This window comes from Felis catus, chromosome A1, assembly GCF_018350175.1.
Source record: "Felis catus isolate Fca126 chromosome A1, F.catus_Fca126_mat1.0, whole genome shotgun sequence".
Taxonomy (NCBI): Eukaryota; Metazoa; Chordata; class Mammalia; order Carnivora; family Felidae; genus Felis; species Felis catus.
The window spans coordinates 86,845,444-86,865,680 of record NC_058368.1 but is presented as its reverse complement, the minus strand read 5'-3'; the positions used below and the strand labels follow the sequence as shown (position 1 = coordinate 86,865,680).

Genomic DNA, 20,237 nt, shown 5'->3' with positions numbered 1-20,237 from the left:
AATTATGGAAAAAGAGGAAAATGAGAAAAAGAGAGATTAAAAAAATCCAGGAGTATGAGGGGAGAATTAGAGACCTCAGTGATGCAATCAAATGGAATAATAACCATATCATAGGAATTCCAGAAGAAGAAGAGAAAGAGAGAGGGGCTGAAGGTGTACTTGAATAAATCATAGCTGAGAACTCCCCTGATCTGGGAAAGAAACAGGTACTGAAATCCAAGAGGCACAGAGAACTTCCTTCAGATGTAACTTGAATCGATCTTCTGCATGACATATCATAGTGAAACTGTCAAAATACAAGGATAAAGAGAAAATTCTGAAAGCAGCTAAGGGTAAACAGGCCCTAACTTACAACGGTAGACACCTAAGGGTTGTAGCAGACTTATCTACTGAAACATGGCAGGCCAAAAAGGAATGTCAGAAAGACTTCAATGTAATGAACAGAAAAAAAAAATTCAGACAAGAATCCTTTATCCAGCAAGTCTGTCATTCAGAATAGAAGGAAAGATAAAGGTCTTCCCAAACAAAAACTGAAGGAATTCATCACCACTAAACCAGCCCTACAAAATTTCTAAGGGGGATTCTGTGAGTGAAATTTTGCAAGGACCACAAAATACCAGAGACATCACTAAAAGCATGAATACTACAGGCTCTAAAACCAATGACTGTAAACCTATATCTTTCAATAATAACACTGACTGTAAATGGACTAAATGCTCCAACCAAAAGGCATAGGGTATCCAGAATGGATAAAACACAAGACCCATGTATTTGCTGTCTACAAGAGACTCATTTTAGAACTGAAGACAACTTCAGACTGAAATATAGGGATGGAGAACTATCTATCATGCTACTGGAAGTCAAAAGAAAGCTGCAGTAGCCATACTTACATCAGACAAATTAGACTTTAAATGAAAGTCTGTAACAAAAGATGAAGAAGGGCATTATGTAATAATTACAGGGTCTATCCATTAGGAAGAGCTAACAATTTTAAATATCTATGTGCTGAATACAGGAGCCTCCAAATATATAAAACAATTAATCACAAACATAAGCAACCTTATTGATTAGAATGTGGTAACGGCAGGGGACTTTAATGCCCCACTTACAACAATGGATAGATCATCTAGACACAGGATCAATAAGGGAACAGGGCCCTGAAAGATACATTGGATCAGATGGACTTGACAAATATATTTAGAACTCTGCATCCCAAAGAAACAGAATATACTTTCTTCTCGAGTGCACATGGAACATTCTCCAAGATACATCACATACTGGGCCACAAAACAGCCCTTCATAAGTATACAAGAATTGAGTTCATACCATGCACACTTTCAGACCACAATGCTATGAAACTTGAAACCAACCACAGGAAAAAGCCTGAAAAACTTCCAAAAGCATGGAGATTAAAGAATACCCTAATAAAGAATGAATGGGTCAACCAGGCCATTAGAGAAGAAACTAAAAAACATATATGGAAAGAAATGAAAATGAAAACATAACAATCCCAATGCTTTGGGATGCAATGAGGCAGTCCTGAGAGGAAAATACATTGTAATCCAGGCCTATCTCAAGAAACAAGAAAAATCCCAAACACAAAATCTAATAGTACACCTAAAGGAAATAGAAGCAGAACAGCAAAGACACACCAAACCCAGCAGAAGAGAAATAATAAATATCAGAGCAGAAATAAACAACATGGAATCTAAAAACAAAAAAAAAAAACAAAAAAAAACACAAAAAAAAAACAGTAGAGGAGATCAATGTAACCAAAAGTTGGTTTTTTGAAAAAATAAACAAAATTCATAAACCTCTAGCTAGTCTCCTCAAAAAGAAAAGGGAGATGACCCAAATAGGTAAAATCATGAGTGAAAATGGAATGATTACAACCAATCCCTCAGAAATACAAGCAATTATCAGTGAATAGAATGAAAAATTATATGCCAACAAACTGGACAACCTGGAAGAAATGGACAAATTCCTAAATACCCACACACTTCCAAAACTCAAACAGGAAGAAATAGAAAACTTGAACAGACCCATAACCAGTGAAGAATTGGAATCAGTAATCAAAAATCTCCCAGCAAATAAAAGTATGGGACCAGATGGCTTCCCTGAGGAATTCTATCAGAGCTTTAAGCAGAGATAATACCTATCCTTCTCAAGCTGTTCCAAGAAATAGAAAAGGAAGGAAAACTTCCAGACTCATTCTATGAAGCCACCGTTATTTTGATTCCTAAGCCAGACAGAGACCCAGCAAAAAAAGAGAACTACAGGCCAATATACCTGATGAATATGGATGCAAAAAATCTCCATAAGATATTAGCAAATTGAATTCAACAGCATATAAAAAATACTCACCATGATCAAGTAGGATTAATTCCTGGGCTGCAGGGCTGTTTCAACATTTGCAAATCAATCAATGTGTTACACCACAAGGTAAAAGGAAAGAAAAGAACCATATGATCCTGTCAATTGATGCAGAAAAAGCATTTGACAAAATTCAGCATTCTTTCTTAATAAAAACCATCAAGAATGTCTGGATAGAAGGAACATACTTAAAGATCATAAAAGCCATTTATGAAAAGCCCACAGCTAATATCATCCTCAATGGGGAAAAACTGAGAGCTTTCCCTGTGAGATCAGGAACACGACAAGGATGTCCACTCTCACCGCTGTTGTTTAACATAGTGTTGGAAGTGCTAGCATCAGCAATCAGACAGCAAAAGGAAATCAAAGGCATCAAATTTGGCAAAGAAGTCAAGCTTCCACTTTTTGCAAATGACATGATACTCTACATGGAAAACCCAATAGACTCCACCAGAAGTCTGCCAGAACTGGTACATGAATTCAGCAAAGTCGCAGGATACAAAATCAATGTACAGAAATCAGTTGCATTCTTATACACTAATAATGAAGTAAAAGAAAGACAAATAAAGAAAATGATCCCATTCACAATTGCACCAAGAAGCATAAAATACCTAGGAATAAACCTCACCAATGATGTAAAAGATCTGTATGCTGAAAACTATAGAAAGCTTATGAAGGAAATTGAAGAAGATACAAAGAAATGGAAAAAAAATCTATGCTCATGAATTGGAAGAATAAATATTGTTTAAATGTCAATACTACTCAAAGCTATCGACACATCCAATGCATTCCCAATCAAAATTGCACCAGCATTCTTCTCGAAGCTAGAACAAGCAAACCTAAAATTTTTATGGAAACACAAGAGACCCCAAATAGTCAAAATAATATTGAAGAAGAAGACCAAGCAGAAGGCATCATAATCCCAGACTTTAGCCTCTACTACCAAGCTGTAATCATCAAGACAGCATGGTATTGGCACAAAAACAGACACATAGACCAATGGAATAGAATAAAGACTCCAGAAATGGACCCAGAAAAGGATGGCCAACTAATCTTTGACAAAGCAGGAAAGAATATCCAATGGCAAAAAGACAGTCTGCTTAACAAATGATTCTGGGAGAAAAGGACAGCATTATGCAGAAGAATGAAACTAGACCACTTTCTTACACCATTCACAAAAATAAACTCAAAATGGATGAAGGACCTGAACGTGAGACAGGAATCCATCAAAACCCTAGAGAAGAAAGCAGAAAAAAACTCTCTGACCTCAGCCGCAGCAATTTCTTATTTGACACATCCCCAAAGGCAAGGGAATTAAAAGCAAAAATGAATGATTGGGACCTCACGAAGATAAAACTTCTGCACTGCAAAGGAAACAATCAACAACGCTAAAAGGCAACCAATGTAATGGGAAAAGATATTTGAAATTGGCATATCAGACAAAGGGCTGTTATCCAAAATCTATGAAGAACTCACCAAACTCCACACCTGTAAAACAAATAATCCAGTGAAGAAATTGGCAGAAAACATGAATAGACATTTCTCTAAAGAAGACATCCAGATGGCCAACAGACACATGAAAAGATGCTCAATGTCGCTCCTCATCAGGGAAATAGAAATCAAAACCACACTCAGATATCACCTCACGCCAGTCAGAGTGGCTAAAATGAACAAATCAGGAGACTATAGATGCTGGTGAGGATGTGGAGAAACGGGAACCCTCTTACACTGTTGGTGGGAATGCAAACTGGTTCAGCCACTCTGGAAAACAGTACGGAGGTTCCTCAAAAAATTAAAAATAAATCTACCCTATGACCCAGCAATCGTACTGCTAGGAATTTATCCAAAGGATACAGGAGTGCAGATGCATAGGAGCACTTGTACCCCGATGTTTATAGCAGCACTTTCAACAATAGCCAAATTATGGAAATAGCCTAAATCTCCATCAACTGATGAATGAATAAAGAAATTGTGGTTTATATACACAATGGAATACTACTTGGCCTTGAGAAAGAATGAAATATGGCCTTATGTAGCAATGTGGATGGAACTGTAGAGTGTTATGCTAAGTGAAATAAGCCATACAGAGAAAGACAGATACCATATGTTTTCACTCTTATGTGGATCCTGAGAAACTTAACAGAAAACCATGGGCTAGGAGAAGGGGAAAAAAGTTAGAGAGGGAAGGAGGCAAATCATAAGAGACTCTTAAAAACTGAGAAAAAACTGAGGGTTAATGGGGAGTGGGAGGAAAGGAAAGTGGGTGATGGGCACTGAGGAGGGCACTTGTTGGGATGATCACTGGGTGTTGTATGGAAACCAGTTTGACAATGAATTTCATATTAAAAATAAATAAATACATAAGTAAACAGGTTCCAGGGGGAAAAAAAAGTAGACCGGGATACTTGGTGACTCCGTAGATTCAGCCTAGACCTGTTGATTTAGGCTGAGGTCATAATCCCACTTCATCAGTGATTAGTGAGTCTGAGCCCTGCATCTAGATCTGTAGGTTTCTGTTGCTGGTGCAGAGCCTGCTTGGGATTCTCTCCTCTCTCTCTGCCCCTCACCTGTGCTCTCTCTCTCTCTCTCTCTCTCTGAAAATAAATAAATTAACTTAAAAATAAACTTATAAAAAAAGTAGAGCAAGTATATGTAGTCTATTTTATTCCTTCAGTTTTTTTTTCTCTCTCTGTATCAAGGAATATTTGCATTTTCCTTCCATATTCTTACTTGGAGACAAAGGGAGATATTTACAGAGATCTGTTCTATTGGGGGCAATTTATTTTCCCTTCCATTTCTTCAGCAGAGTTTCTCTTACTTCCTTGTTACGGAGAGTGTAGATGAAGGGGTTTAGAACTGGAGTCACAATGGTGTTCAGGACATGCACGGCTTTGGTGAGATCCAAGGCCTCTTTGATGGAGATGCGGACATGAAGAAAGATCGTGGACCCATACCAGACTAGCACCACAGTGATATGCGAAGAGCATGTGGAGAAGGCTTTACTCCTGCCACTGGCTGAAGGGATCCTGAGAATGGTGCTGATGATATACACATAAGAGACCAGAGTGATGAGGCACGAGCTCAGGATGACCACAAAAGCAATCACAAAGGCCACGAGTTCCACTGCCTGCGTACTGGTGCAAGCCAGGGTAATCCAGGGTGCAATGTCACAGAAGAAGTGGTTGATAGTGTGGGGACCACAGAACGGCAGGGTGCTAATGAGGGCTGTGGGCACTGCAATGGCTAGGAAACCGCACACCCAGGATCCCAGGGCTAGCAGTGCTGAGAGCAGACTGCTCATAATGGCCCCATAGTGTAGAGGATAGCAGATGGCCAAATAGCGGTCATAAGCCATGGCTGCCAGGAGAAAGTACTCTGTGCAGCCCAATGAAAAAACAAAGTACATCTGCAAAAGACATCCAGTAAATGATATGGTTTGGCTTCTCCCCAGAAGGATGGCCAGGACTTTGGGGACTGCAGCTGTGGTATACCAAATCTCCAAGAAAGAGAGGTTGCTCAGAAAGAAGTACATAGGGGTATGTAGCTGGTGGGAGGTACTCACCAACATCAAGATAGCCATGTTACCACTCACTGTGAGGATGTACATCACCAGAAAAAGCATAAAGAGAGATAGCTGAAGGCCCTGGGACCCAGGAAAGCCCAGCAAGAGGAAATCCTGGGAGTGAGTTGCATTGTCTGTGCCCATTGAGGAAGTAGTAAGAAATACCAGTAACTAGAAACCACACAGTATAGGGTTTTTATCCAATCACACTGTCCTAGAGAAATTAAAAGAACAGAATTCATGACCGTGCTTCAATAACTGAATGCAGACTGACAGTCTAACATATGTTGAGTGCCTGTTCTGTACTTGGAGCTGTGCATGGTTAATAACAATTTAATACAATTTAATAAAAATTTAATGATATGTGCTATTATAACCAATTAGTGTTTGAAGAAACTTGAGCACAGAACATTTTATCATTTTCATAAAGATTGCACCTATAGTTATAGTTCAGATCCGAGATTCAAATCCAGTCTTTGGACCTTCATCATCCTAATCTGGATATGCCCCAGCACAACCATAGATTACATCTAAATGCACAAAGGGCTGGGCACCTAGGTGGCTCAGTTGGGTAAGCATCCAACTTAGGCTCAGGTCATGATCTCCCGGTTCATGACGGCTCGTGAGTTGGAGTTCCCCGTTGGGCTCTGTGCTGACAGCTCAGAGCCCAGAGCCTGCTTCAGATCCTGGGTCTCTTTCTCCCTCTGCCCCTCCCCCACTCACGCTCTACCTTTCTTTGTCTCTCAAAAATAAATAAATGTTAAAAAAAGTTCGGGGCGCCTGGGTGGCTCAGTCGGTTAAGCGTCCCACTTTGGCTCAGGTCATGATCTCACGGTCCGTGAGTTCGAGCCCTGCGTCGGGCTCTGTGCTGACAGCTCAGAGCCTGGAGCCCGTTACAGATTCTGTGTCTCCCTCTCTCTCTGCCCCTCCCCTGTTCATGCTCTGTCTCTCTTTGTCTCAAAAATAAATAAACGTTAAAAAAAATTTAAAAAAAAGTTAAATGCACAAAAGGATACCCATTTCGTATTGAATTCACAATTCACTACTTTATAACTAGACTCTTTCTGCCTGGTCCTTAAAGGAAAACATGCATTTTTTTTTTTCTTTTTGCCTTTGTGTCTCAATTGTAGGTTCTAGTCACTCTCTTCTTTGACAGTTATAGCTTTTGAATTGGTCTTCTAATTTATAAGCTCTGACTTCAAAAATAATACTCAGAAGTAAACTATAAAAATTAAATCAGTGTAAAAGGATTTTTGTCTTCTCTGACCTTGAAAAACTCATTAACATTATTAATGTGATACATTCTTTACACCAGAAAGTATTTCCCTATTAACAATGCATTTAAAGCAACTGCTTTCTGTGTCTAAGACCTCTTGATACTCATTTGGAAAGTTTTGAACAGGCTAAAAGCAGAAAATCATTTTGAAAAACTAGTTATTTTTTAAAAGGAATTCTTTAAATTCCGGGTAGTCAATATACAATGTGATATTAGTTTCAAGTATAGAACTGACTGATCCATCACTTACATACAACACCAAGTGCCCATGACAACAAATGCAGTCCTTAATTCCCATCACCTAACTGGAATTAAATAAACCTTAAAAATTAAATTGTTATCAAAAATAATTGAGGGGCATGTGAGTGGTTCAGTCAGTTGAGCATCCTACTCTTGATTTCAGCTCAGGTCAGGATCTCACTGTTTGTGGGATCCAGCCCTGCATTGGTTTCCGTACTGACAGCATGTAGCCTGCTTGGGATTCTCTCTCCCTCTCTCTTTAACCCTTCCCCTCATTCATGCGTGCTTTCAGACTCTCTGTCTCTCTCAAAATAAATAAATAAATAAATAAACATTAAAAAAAGAATAACTGAATGACAGAAAAAATATTGATGGTGGTGATTATCTTTACTATGCAGTAAATAACATTGATAAGTCCATTTTTTTTTAATTTCAGGTATGCAAAATATGCTTCTCTTTGTCATTAAGACCATAATTTTCCACTTATGTTACCATGAAATAAAAGGCTATAAAAATAATTCTTGTAATCTATTTCTGAGTGCTTCTTTTTGAGGACAGAATCTATAAATTAGAAGATCAACTGGGGGCTCTTATTGTCAAACATGGTGGTAACTAAAATCTAACTTGAGAAGCAGATTTTGAAAGGAGTCTAAGTGGACTCTTTGCATTTTGTTATGAAAGAATGTCCTCTGTCTCCATTTTCATGTGTCACATTTTTATACTCTCCAAAAGAAATACTATCTCTATAGTTATCAGCATATTCATTACATATATCTAACGTCAATAACATATTTATACTACAAATGAGTCTACAAAGTAAATAGGCCCCTATGCTAGATATACCACATTTTTGGCAGAATGCAACTTCAAAGTCATCTAGAACAGTGATCCCAAATTCTAATGGACATGTGAATCACTTGAGGGTGATGTGAAAATATAGGTTATAATTCAGTCATCTGTGGTGGGCCCTGTGATTCTGCATTGCACACGAATTAACAGAAGGCACCACTGGATGAGGACTTCGACTTGGGTCATGATTTCACTGTTCTGGAGTTTGAGCCCAGCGGTGGGCTCTGTAGCCTGTAGCCTGCTTCAGATTCTGCATCTCCCTCTCTGCCTCTGCCCCTGCCCCGTTCATTCATGCCTTCTCTCTCTCTCTCTCTCTCTCAAAAATAAATGAACATTAAAGAAGAAGAAGCTCACCAGCAAAAAATGCTAAATAATGGCTTTCACAAATTTCTTAAAGCTATTATACCCAACATCTGTATCATTCATAGCCAATATATATGCAATAACTTTTCTACCTCAAAGTACTTATGACCATTGTTAATGTCTTTGGTATTGTTTAATTGTTCCCTAAAAATGTAGTCAAGAAGCTGCCATTTAAATGTAAACTTACAATAATAGTTAACAGTAGCCAACATATAGTGAATGCTTACTTGGAAGTCACTAGCATAACACGATCATTGTAAATCCTATTACTTTGGCTTTATCATCATTCTACTAGTTTTAAAAATGAGAAAACTGAAGCACACAGAAGCGAGAGAAATTACCCCACATGGAGCTGTGAGTATCAGTTCTGTAAGTTCAATGCCAGAGTCATAGCACATTGCAGCTGCTGCTTTCAGAGGCACTTTTTAAATGGGTCTCTATTGAGTCTGATTGACAGGTTCAAATAAATTATATTTTAATTTATATTCAAATGGTCAATCATTTCTAAAATATATTAGCATGAAATGATTCTATATTAAATTAAATAATGTGAATAAAATAATTATTTTTCATTTTCAAAATTTAAAAAGCAATTGTTATGACTATATATTAAACAATAAATAGAATATCTATTTCCATAGTATGAAATGATAATTTCAGGTTTGGCTTCCAATTATATTGCTAAATTTCTCAGATATCATGAACTAATAATATTTATTTGAAGTATGTGATGATTATGCCCCACATTTGTGTATATTGCTCTATGTTTGAGTACTTTTACTATTAATTCTAAGATGGAAAGTCTACGGGACTTTTGGCATGTGGCAAAGTTTTTAAAAACTTAGATGAATAGTTTGATTTACTGGTTTTAAGTAAATGGCCTTTTGATTTTTCAAATTAACTAACAATGATCATTCTTTTTTATGAGAGTCCTCGTTTTTGACAATTTAGTGAGAGTTTAATAAGTAATTTTAATTTGTTACATTTGAAAAATGATTTTGAATACATAAAAACAGTTGCTTTTATACATGAAATATTTTAGTAAAAATAACACATTTATATTATTTCTGAATCATAAGAAATTTCAGGAATTAAATGCTGTGATGGCTATATGTTACAGAACCAATTTGTGATAACCCATTCATTTATTTACCCATTCATTGATCAATTATTGAATAGAACACAGGAAGCAAGTAATAATCCTGTTCACTTACCCAGTTGTAATTTTTTCCGGTGTATATATAAACTCTATAAATTGTTTTTGGACTTTATCCTTTCCCTGATTTTTCTCTTCTCTTCTTTTCTTTTCTTTCCTTTCCTTTCCTTTCCTTTCCTTTCCTTTCCTTTCCTTTCCTTTCCTTTCCTTTTCTCTTCTTTTCTTTCTTTTCTTTCTTTCTTTCTTTCTTTCTTTCTTTCTTTCTTTCTTTCTTTCTTCTTATGCCGTGATATTATTAATTTAAAAATACTGTGTTTCTATTGTAATCTTTCTTTCTTTTTTTAAAAAATTTGGTTACCTCATCATTTTATACAACATTCTCTTAATACTCAGTATTGTTTAATTAGATAATCTTCCATAGTCTTTGAAACTTATTCTTAGTCTTTCTATGTTTTTTATTTTGTTTTGTTTTCTTTTGTTTTTCCTTTCCTTCTGATCCACTCCTGTCTTAGCTACATTCAATTTTACTTTTGGTACTTTACATTTTCTCCATCTCAATCTCTCTCTTAGTGATCTCCATACTGAAAACAATTTGCTATTAAGTAATTAGTTATGTGTGTGTGAATCTTCTGGGAAAAGGCGATAATTTTACACTCTCTTGAGTACTTAGGGCTACTTCAAGAAGAAAAGAACTTTCTAAATGGAGGTTTCAAAATATTTTCAAGCGTTTGATTTAAGTAACTTTATAATTTAATAAAGATCTTGGATGGGGTAAAAGAGATATTTCCTCACAAATATTAATGTGAGGGTTTTTGTTTTGTTTTGTTTTTCTGAGTTCTTAGAAAATGCAAATATTCAATGATTCTATTTCTGGAAATCTTTATTTTTATCTTTTAATTTTTTTAAAAGGTAGTTTAGTTTAATTAACATACAGTGTTAGTTTCAAGGGTAAAGCAAAGTGATTTAATAATTCTGTACATCACGAAGTACTTAGCATAAGTTCACTCCTTCATCACCATCACCTATTTAACCAATCCCCAACCTACCTCCCTTTTGGTCACCTTCAGTTTGTTTTCTGTAATTAAGAGACTGTCTCCTGTTTCCTCTCTGTTCTTTTTTCTTCACTGTGTTCATTTGTTTTGTTCTTAAATTCCACATATGAGTGAAATCATATGGTATTTGTCTTACTCTAACCTATTTCAGTTAGCATAAGAATCTCTAACTCCATCCATGTCATTGCACATGGCAAGATTTCACTTTTTTATTGCTGATTTCATTTTATTCATTATATAAATATATATATACATTTTTCCTTTTTAAAGTTTATTTATTTTGAGAGACAGAGAGAGACAGAGCAAGAGAGACAGCATATGAGCAAAGGAGGGGTAGAGAAAGAGGAATAAAGAGAGAATCTCAATCAGGCTCTGCACTGTCAGCTCACAGCATGATGTGGCACTTGAAGCTATGAACTGTGAGATCATGACCAGAGCCAAAATCAAGAGTTGGATGCTCAACCAAGATTCACAGGCACCTTGGAATTAAATCCCACTTGATCTTGTTAAATGATTATTTTAAAATGAATTATTGAATTCAGTTTGCTAGCATTTTGTTGAGTACTTTTGCCTCTGTATTCACCAGATATATTGTCCTTTAGTTCTTTTTTTGTGGTGTCTTTATTTAGTTTTGGTATCAGAGTGATAGGAGTGCCATGGAATGAATTTGGAAGGTTTTCTTCTTCTATTTATTTGGAACAGTTTGAGAATAGGTAGTACCTCTTAAATGTTTGGTAGAATTCACTTGTGAAACTTTCTGGTCCTGGACTTCTGTTTTTGGATTTTTTTTTTTTTTGATTACTGATTTAATCTCCGTGCTGGAATTGATCTGTTCAGATTTTCTATTTCTTACTGCTTTAGTTTTAGTAAGTTATCTGTTTCTAGGAATTAAACCACTTATTCTAAATCGCCCAATTTGTTAGCGTGTCAGTTTTCATAATATACTTTTACAATTGTTAGTATTTTTGTGGTGGTGTTGCTATTTTTCCTCTTTCAGTTGTGATTTTGTTTATTTGAATGCTTTATTTTCTGTTTTTGACAAGGCTGGTTAGAGGTTTATCAATTTTATAGATGCATTTCAAAGAACCAGCTCCTGGTCTCATTATCTGTTCTATTGTTTTTGTTTGTTTGTTTATATATCATTTATTTCTGCTCTAATCTTGATTTTTCCCTTCCTTATTCTGGGTTTGGGCTTTGTTGTTATTTGTCTATCTCTTTTAGGTGAAGGTTAGCTGTTTATTTGAGATTTTTATGCTTTTTGAGGCCTGTATTGCTATAAACTTCCCTCTTAGGAATGTTTTTGCTTCATCTCAAAGTTTTTGACTATTGTGTTTTCATTTTCATTAGTATCCATGTGATTTTGATTTCTACTTTGATTTCACGGTTGACCCACTCAATATTTAGTAGCATTTTATTTAACCTCAACTTAGTTGTAGTCTTTCCAGATTTTATTCATCTGCTTGATTTCTTGTTTTATAGTAATGTGATCAGAAAAGATGCATGAGTATTATTTCAATCTTTTTTAATGTGTTGAGGCTTTTTTTGTGGACTAGTATGTGATCTATTTTATAAAATGTTCCATGTGCCCTTGAAAATATGTGTATTCTGCTCTTTTAAGATGAAATGTTCTGAATATATATGTTAAATCTATCTGGTCCAGTGAGTCCTTCAAAACCACTGTTTCTTTCTTGATTTTCTGATTGGATGCTCAATCTATTGATGTAAGTGTGGTATTGAAGTTCTCTGGTATTATTTTAATACCATTGATTAGTTTGTTTATATTTGTTAACTATTTTATATATTTGTAAGCTCCCTTCTTGGGCACATAATATTTATAATTGTTATATGTTCTTGCTGGATTGTCCCCTAATGATTGTATAGTGTCCTTCTTTGTGTCTTGCTACTGTCCCTGATTTAATGCCTATTTGTTTGAAACAAGAACTTTTACTCTGCCTTTCTTTTGATGTCCATTCGCATAATGAATGTCCATCCCCATGCTATCAATCTGCAGATGTTTTTAGTTCTGAAATGACTCTTTTTTAGACAGGATATGGATGGGCTTTTTTTTTTTTTAATTCACTCTGTCACCCTCTGTCATTTGATTGGAGCATTTAGTTCATTTGCATTCAAAGTGATTATTGATAGATATGTATTTGGTGCCTAGGTGGCTCAGTCCATTAAGCATCCAACTTCAGCTCAGGTCATGATCTTATGGTTGTGAGTTCAAGCCCCATGTTGGGCCTGTGGTGACACCTCAGAGCCTGGAGCCTACTTCATATTCTGTGTCTCCCTCTCTCTCTACCCCTCCCCCACTTGTGCTCTCTCTCTCTCTGTCTCTTTCTCATAAACTTAATTTTTTATAGATATGTATTTATTGCCATTTTGTTACTGATTTTGTCGTTACTTTTGGAGTTTTTCTCTTATATTTTCTTCTCTTTCTCTCTGTCCTGGTTTGCTTGTTTTCATTATTGATATACTGCATGCCTTACCTTTTTTTTTTTTTTTTTTTTTTTTTTTTAATAAACAGTCAACTTTATTGGGCTCAGACCAGGTCTGAAAGCCCTCTATGTATTGGTCAATTTTCTTCTCTATGTTCTATTAAGTCTGTTGTATAACCTCATGAGCTGCCTTACTACTTATTTTTTGCATATTCATTCTTGAGTTATGGATTTGTGGTTATTTGGTTTATATATATAACATCTTCCGCATTTAACAATCTATATTAAGCTGAGGATTACCTAATTTTAACATTTATTTATGTATTTTTTGAGACATAGAGAAATAGAGTGCACGTGCATGAGCAGGGGAGGGGCAATGGGTGAGGGAGAGAGAGAATCTTAAGCAGGCTCCCTGCCCATTGGAGAGCCCAACACAGTTCTTGATCTTACAACTGTGAGATCATGAAATCAAGAGTTGGAAGCCTAACTGACTGAGTCACCCGAATGCCCTGGGATCACTTAATTTTAAACTCATTCTTTACTCGTCTCCCTCCACAATCAGTTATTTGATATCATATTTTATAAACTTCTATTTTTTGAATCCTTTTGAATCCTTTGAATTCTTTGAATCCTATTTTTTAATCCTTTTTAGTTTTTTATTGTTTTGTTTTTTACTTTCATATTCTCACAATATTTTCCTGTCCACTCAAAGAATATCAAATATTAAATATTTTTCTAGGGCTGTTTAGTTTAGTGGTCATGAATTCCTTTAGGTTTTGCTTGTAAGAAAGTCTTTAATTCTCCTACTATTCTAAATGATAGTTTTGCTGGATGGAATGTTTTTATGTTATTTTTTAATTGTTTTATGCACTTGGGTGCCTCCATGTTGAGTGCATAAATATTTACAATTTTTATATCCTCTCTTTGGATTGTCCCTTTATGATTTTATAGTTTCCTTTTTTTTATGTTTGTTACAGACTTCATTTTAAAGTTTATTTTGTTCCATATAAGTATTGCTACTCCATCTTTATTTTGACAACCATCTGTGCGATAAATGTTTCTCTATACCCTCAATTTTTTTTCTCTATCCCCACTTTTTTTTTAATTTTTTTTAATTTTTTTTTTCAACGTTTATTTATTTTTGGGACAGAGAGAGACAGAGCATGAACGGGTGAGGGGCAGAGAGAGAGGGAGACACAGAATCGGAAGCAGGATCCAGGCTCTGAGCCATCAGCCCAGAGCCTGACGCGGGGCTCGAACTCAGGGACCGCGAGATCGTGACCTGGCTGAAGTCAGACACTTAACCGACTGCGCCACCCAGGCGCCCCATATCCCCACTTTTTTAAGTCATTATTTTTAAGTAATCTCTGCAACCAAGGTGGAGCTTGAACTCATAATCTTGAGATCAAGAGCCGAATGCTCCACTGACTGAGTCATCCAGGTGTCCCATACCCTCACTTTGAATCTGCATTTGGTAGGTTTGAGATGAGTCTCTTATAGGTAGGATATAGATGGGTTTTGTGTCTTCATCCATTCCATAGCCCTATGTCTTTTTATTGGAGCATTTAATCCATTTATATTCAAAGTAATTATTGATAGGTATTTTTTTTCCATTTTGTTGCTGTTTTGTGGTTGTTTCTATAGCTTTTATCTGATTTTTTTTTTCTTGTGCTCTTTTTCGTGGTTTGCTGGATTTCTCTAGTGACATACTTGGGTTCCCTTCTCTTTTTTCCTTGCATATCTATTTCTCGTTTTTCAATCATGGTTATCATTAGGTTTGCATATAACATCTTCTATATGTAGTAGTCTATATTATGTTGATGACCACTTAAGTTTGAACCCATTCTTTACTCCTCTACTCTCCATATTCCAGGATATTTTATATCCTTTTATTTTGTGAATCCCTTAACTGCTTGATTTTTATAGAATTTCCTATTTTCATACTCTAGTTTATGGTCTTTCCTTTCCATTCAAGATGTCTTCTTTAATATTTGTTTTAGGGCTAAATTGGTGGTCATAAACTTATTTAGTTTTTGTTCTTCTGAGAAACTATCTTTTCTTCCATTCCCAATGTTATCTTTCCTGGATAGAGTATTTCTTAGTGAGATTTTTCCCTTTCAGCACTTTGAATATAGCATGCCACTTCCTCTGGCCTGCAAATTTTCTTCTGAAAAATCCACTGATAACTCTATGGTGTTTCCTTTGTATGTAACTGTCTTATTATCTCTTGTAAATTTGTAAATTTTAAAACTCTTACTTTATGACTATGTTTTCCATTTTAATTATGTGTCTATATATATATGTGTGTGTGTGTGTGTGTGTGTGTGTGTGTGTCTAATTATATGTGACTTGTTTAGGTTGAATTGGTTGGGGAATCTCTGTGCCTCTTGTATTTGGGTCTCTGTTTACCTCCCCAGATTCAAGAAGTTTTCAGCTATTATCTATTCAAATACATTTTCTGCCCCCTCTCCTCTTTTCTCTTTCTGGGTGTGAATGTGAATGTTATTGTGCTTGATGTAATCATGTAGTTCTCTAAGTCTACTCTCATTATGCAGTATTTGCTTTTCTCTAATCAGTTCAGCTTGATTCCTTTAAATTACTCCATCGCCTAGGTCATTGATATGTTCCTCTATTTCCTGAATGCTACCATTTATTTAATCAATTATATATTTTATTTTATTTTTTGAGTTCTTCATATCTGATATGTTATTTCTTATTTCTTTTTCCAAGGGTATCACTGGGGTCTTCTACCCTTTTCTGAAGTATAGTGATTATCTTTATGATCATTACTTTAAAATTTGTTATCAAGCATATTACTTCTTTCCCTTTCCCTTAGATGTCCTACTGTAATTTTATACTGTTCTTTCATTTGGGACACATTCTTTGTCTACTCATTTTCTCTACCTCTCTCTGTGTATATCTGTGGGTTAGGAAAATCATGTTTTTTGCTCTTAAAAGTAGTGGTTTTATTAATAACAGGTCCTGTATTGCCATGCAGTGCAGGGTCCCCTGTTCAGCAGGAACTGGAACTTCAGGTGGGGGTCTTGTATGTATGTTCCTTGTATCTTGTTATTGTGTCTGAGTCACTTTTTCTTTCATTACAGACATCTGCACTGAGTCTTTGCCTTTTGTAAGCTGTGCTTGCTCTCTCTGACGTTACTGAGATCCAGGCAGGCAAGTTTTAATGGGAAATGACAGCAGAAGTGCTCAGAAGTGTGGTGGTGGTTTTAGCAAAACTTTCACTGAGCCACTTGTCCTAGTCCAGAAGCCCACAGCCTGGTGGTGGCAGGGTCATAGAACATGGTGGCAGTGTTGGTGACAAGTGGCATGGTGTGTCTGTGAGGGTATCAGCAGGGCAGGGCACATGCATGGCATTATCAAGATTTGCATTGAGATGCTAGCCCTAGGCCAGGGCCCCCAAACTGTAGTGGCTGTGGGGGCATAGTGCGTGCACACAGAAGCTGGGTGGAGGTATATGTAGAGTTAACAAAATTTTCATGGAGCCCAGGACCAAGGACAGCATGTTTGGAGAGGGTATATCCTCAGAAGAGCACCTGGGTGAGCTCATTGCTAGCAAGTTACATAGTGTCTGTGTAGTGTTGCCTCCTACAGGTGGCTATGTGTTTATGCAGTGGATAGGGGAGGTAAATTGTCCTTGCCAGCTCCTTTAGCCTCCATGAAGTCTCCCAACATGCTCTGAAATCAGTATAAACAGATTTTCCTCTCATTGTGCAAGGTGTTGCTTGTATGTTGCCTCTCCTTGGGTTGTTGTCTTTCTAAGGATGGGGACTCAGTCATGCTTCTGGTTCACCCAGTGCTGTCAGCTTTTTAAAACTCCAGGCTCTAAGCTCCATTGGCTATACAAACTTATAGGATTCAGTCCCTGTGGTTTTAAAAGCCAGATGTTACAGGGATTTGTTTTCCCTCTATGGGCTCCTTGGTGCTTTTCCCTCTCCATGACAAGAGCTTCCTCCCTTCTGTGGACAGCTCCTGACCACTGTTTCTGTCCTTCCTAACCTTTCAGATGCAGCTTCTTTTCTACATTTATCATGTAGTTTGTTCTGCCAGTCTTTAGATCACTTTCTGGTTATTTCCTTGGATATGATTGATATCTAGCTCTAAGTATGGAATGAGATAAGCTTAAGATCCTCTTACTCTTCCATCTTGCATTTCCCCAGTTCATTCATTTTTTATGTAATTAATGTGTTCTGCTTGATTGTGGTTGAAGAGGCCATATACAAAAGATGCACAAATAATATCATCCTCAATGGGGAAAAACTGAGAGCTTTCCCCCTAAGGTCAGTAGCACAACAGGGATGTCCACTATCACCAGTGTTATCCAACATAGTGTTTGAAGTCTTAGCCTCAGCAATCAAGAAACAAAAATAAATAAAAGTCATCTGAATCTTCAAGGAGGAAGTCAAACGTTCATTCTTCACAGACAACATAATACTCTATGTGAAAGCCTAAAAGACATCACCAAAAACTGCTAGAACTGATACATGAATTCATCAAAGTCACAGATATAAAATCAATGTACAATGGTGCATTTCTATATACCAATAATGAAGTAGCAGAAAGAGACATCAAAGAATCGATCCCATTTACAATTGCCCCCTATCCCCCAAAATAAAATGCCTAGAAATAAACTTAACCAAAGAGGAGAAAAATGTGTACACTGAAAACTATATAAAGCTAATGAAAAAAGTTAAAGAAAACACAAATCAAAAAACATTCCATGGTCATGGATTGGAAGAACAAATATTGTTAAAATGTCAATACCAGCCAAACCAATCTACACATTCAATGCAATCCTTATCAAAATAACACTAGCATTCTTCACAGATATAGATCACACAATTCTAAAATATGTATGTTACCAGAAAATACCCTGAGTAGCCAAACTAAGGTTGAAAAAGAAAACCAAATCTAGAGGCATCACAATTCTTGACTTCAAGCTGTATTACAAAGCTGTAATCATCAAGACAGTATGGTACTGGCACAAAAACAGGTATATAGCTCAATGGAACAGAATAGAAAACACAGAAATGGACCCACAAATGTATGGCCAACTACTTATTGACAAAACAGGAAAGAACATCCAATGGAAAAAAAGACAGTCACCTCAGGAAATGGTGCTGGGAAAACTGGACAGCAACATGCAGAAGTATGAGCCTTGACTACTCTCTCACCATAAACAAAAATAAAACGGATGAAAGGTCTAAACGTAATACAGGGAGGCATCAAAATCCTAGAAGAGAAAATAGGCAACAACCTCTTGTACCTTGGCTGTAGCAACTTCTTACCAGACATGTCTCCAGAGGCAAAGGAAACAAAAACAAAAATGAACTATTGGGACCTCATCAAGATAAAATGATTATGCAAAGTAAAGGAAACAATCAGCAAAACTAAAAAGCAACTGATGGAATGGGAGAAGATATTTACAAATCACACACCAGATAGAAGGTTAGTATCCAAAATCTATAAAGAACTTATCAAACTCAACATCCTAAAACCAAATAATCCAGTGAAGAAATGGGCAAAATACATGAATAAACACTTTTCCAGAAAAAGACAACCAGATGGCTAACAGACACATGAAAAGATGCTCAACATCACTCCTCATCAGGGAAATACAAATCAAAACCCACAATGAGATATCAACTCACAGCTGTCAGAATGGCTAACATAAACAACTCAGTCAAAAACAGATGTTAGTGAGGATGTGGAGAAAGGGGAACCCTTTTGTATTGCTGGTGGGAATGCTAATTGGTACAGGCACTCTGGAAAACAGAATGGATGTTCCTCCAAAAATGAAAAAAAAAATAGAACTACCCCATGATTCAGCAATTGCACTAATAGGCATTTATCCAAAGGATACAAAAATGCTGATTCGAAGGGTCACATGCACCCCAGTGTTTATAGCAGCACTTTCGACAATAGCCACAATATATAAAGAGCACAAATGTCCATGAACTGATGAACGGATAAAGAAGATCTAGTGTACATATGACATCATCTTTACAATGGAATATCATTCAGCAATCAAAAATAATAAAATCTTGCCATTTGCTGAAACATAGATGAAATTAGAGAGTATTATGCTAAGCAAAATAAGACAGAGAAAGACAACTATCATATTATTTTACTCATATGTGAAAGTTAAGAAACAAAACAGATGAGGGGCACCTGGGTGGCTCAATCAGTTAAGTGTCCAACTTTGGCTCAGGTCTCACCATTTGTGAGTTTGACCCCTGCATCGGGTTCTGTGTTGACAGCTCAGAGCCTGTAACCTGCTCATAATCTGTGTTTCCCTCTCTCTTGCGTCTCCCCCACTAGTGCCCTCTCTCTTTCTCAAATTAAATAAACCTTAAATAAATAAATAAATAAATAAATAAAAGAAACAAAATAGATGAACATTGAGGAAGAGAAGCAAAAATAAGATAAAAACAGAGAGGTAGAGAAACCATAAGAGACCCTTAAGTATAGAGAAAAAAACTGAGGGGTGCTTTGTGGGAAGATAGGCTAAATGGGTGATGGGCATTAAGGAAGGCCCTGTTGGGATGAGCACTGGGTGCTAAATGTAAATGATGATTCACTACAATCTATTCCTGAAATTGTTATTACACTATATGTTAACTAACTTACAAGTAAATAAAAAAACAATTATTGAAACTATTTTTAAGTAGATAAATTTTCAAAATATTATTAAAAACTTATTTTATAAGCAATACTCCCTATTACATCAATCTAATTGACTTGTTATTAATAATCATGTAGTTGGGTTCAACATTGCATTTTTGTAAGATCCAGAATTCACTTCCTGCCAAGGACACAATGAATCTATAACTATATATGGAATGAAAGAGACTAAAAACTAAATAAACAGATGCTTCAAAACAACATATAATTGGACAACATTGAAATG

General features: G+C 36.2%; 1 protein-coding gene across 1 annotated transcript; it reads right to left on the bottom strand.

The window, feature by feature from the left end:
* Positions 1 to 5,152: 5,152 nt before the first annotated feature.
* Positions 5,153 to 6,079, bottom strand: LOC101091338 (olfactory receptor 6F1). Its single transcript, XM_003980598.2, has one exon. The coding sequence runs from the start codon at positions 6,077 to 6,079 to the stop codon at positions 5,153 to 5,155; it is 927 nt and encodes a 308-aa protein (XP_003980647.2).
* Positions 6,080 to 20,237: the final 14,158 nt, after the last annotated feature.

Excerpts from the sequence above, each read along its gene's own strand:
- LOC101091338 (XM_003980598.2), bottom strand. The coding sequence starts at position 6,079 with ATGGGCACAGACAATGCAACTCACTCCCAGGATTTCCTCTTGCTGGGC.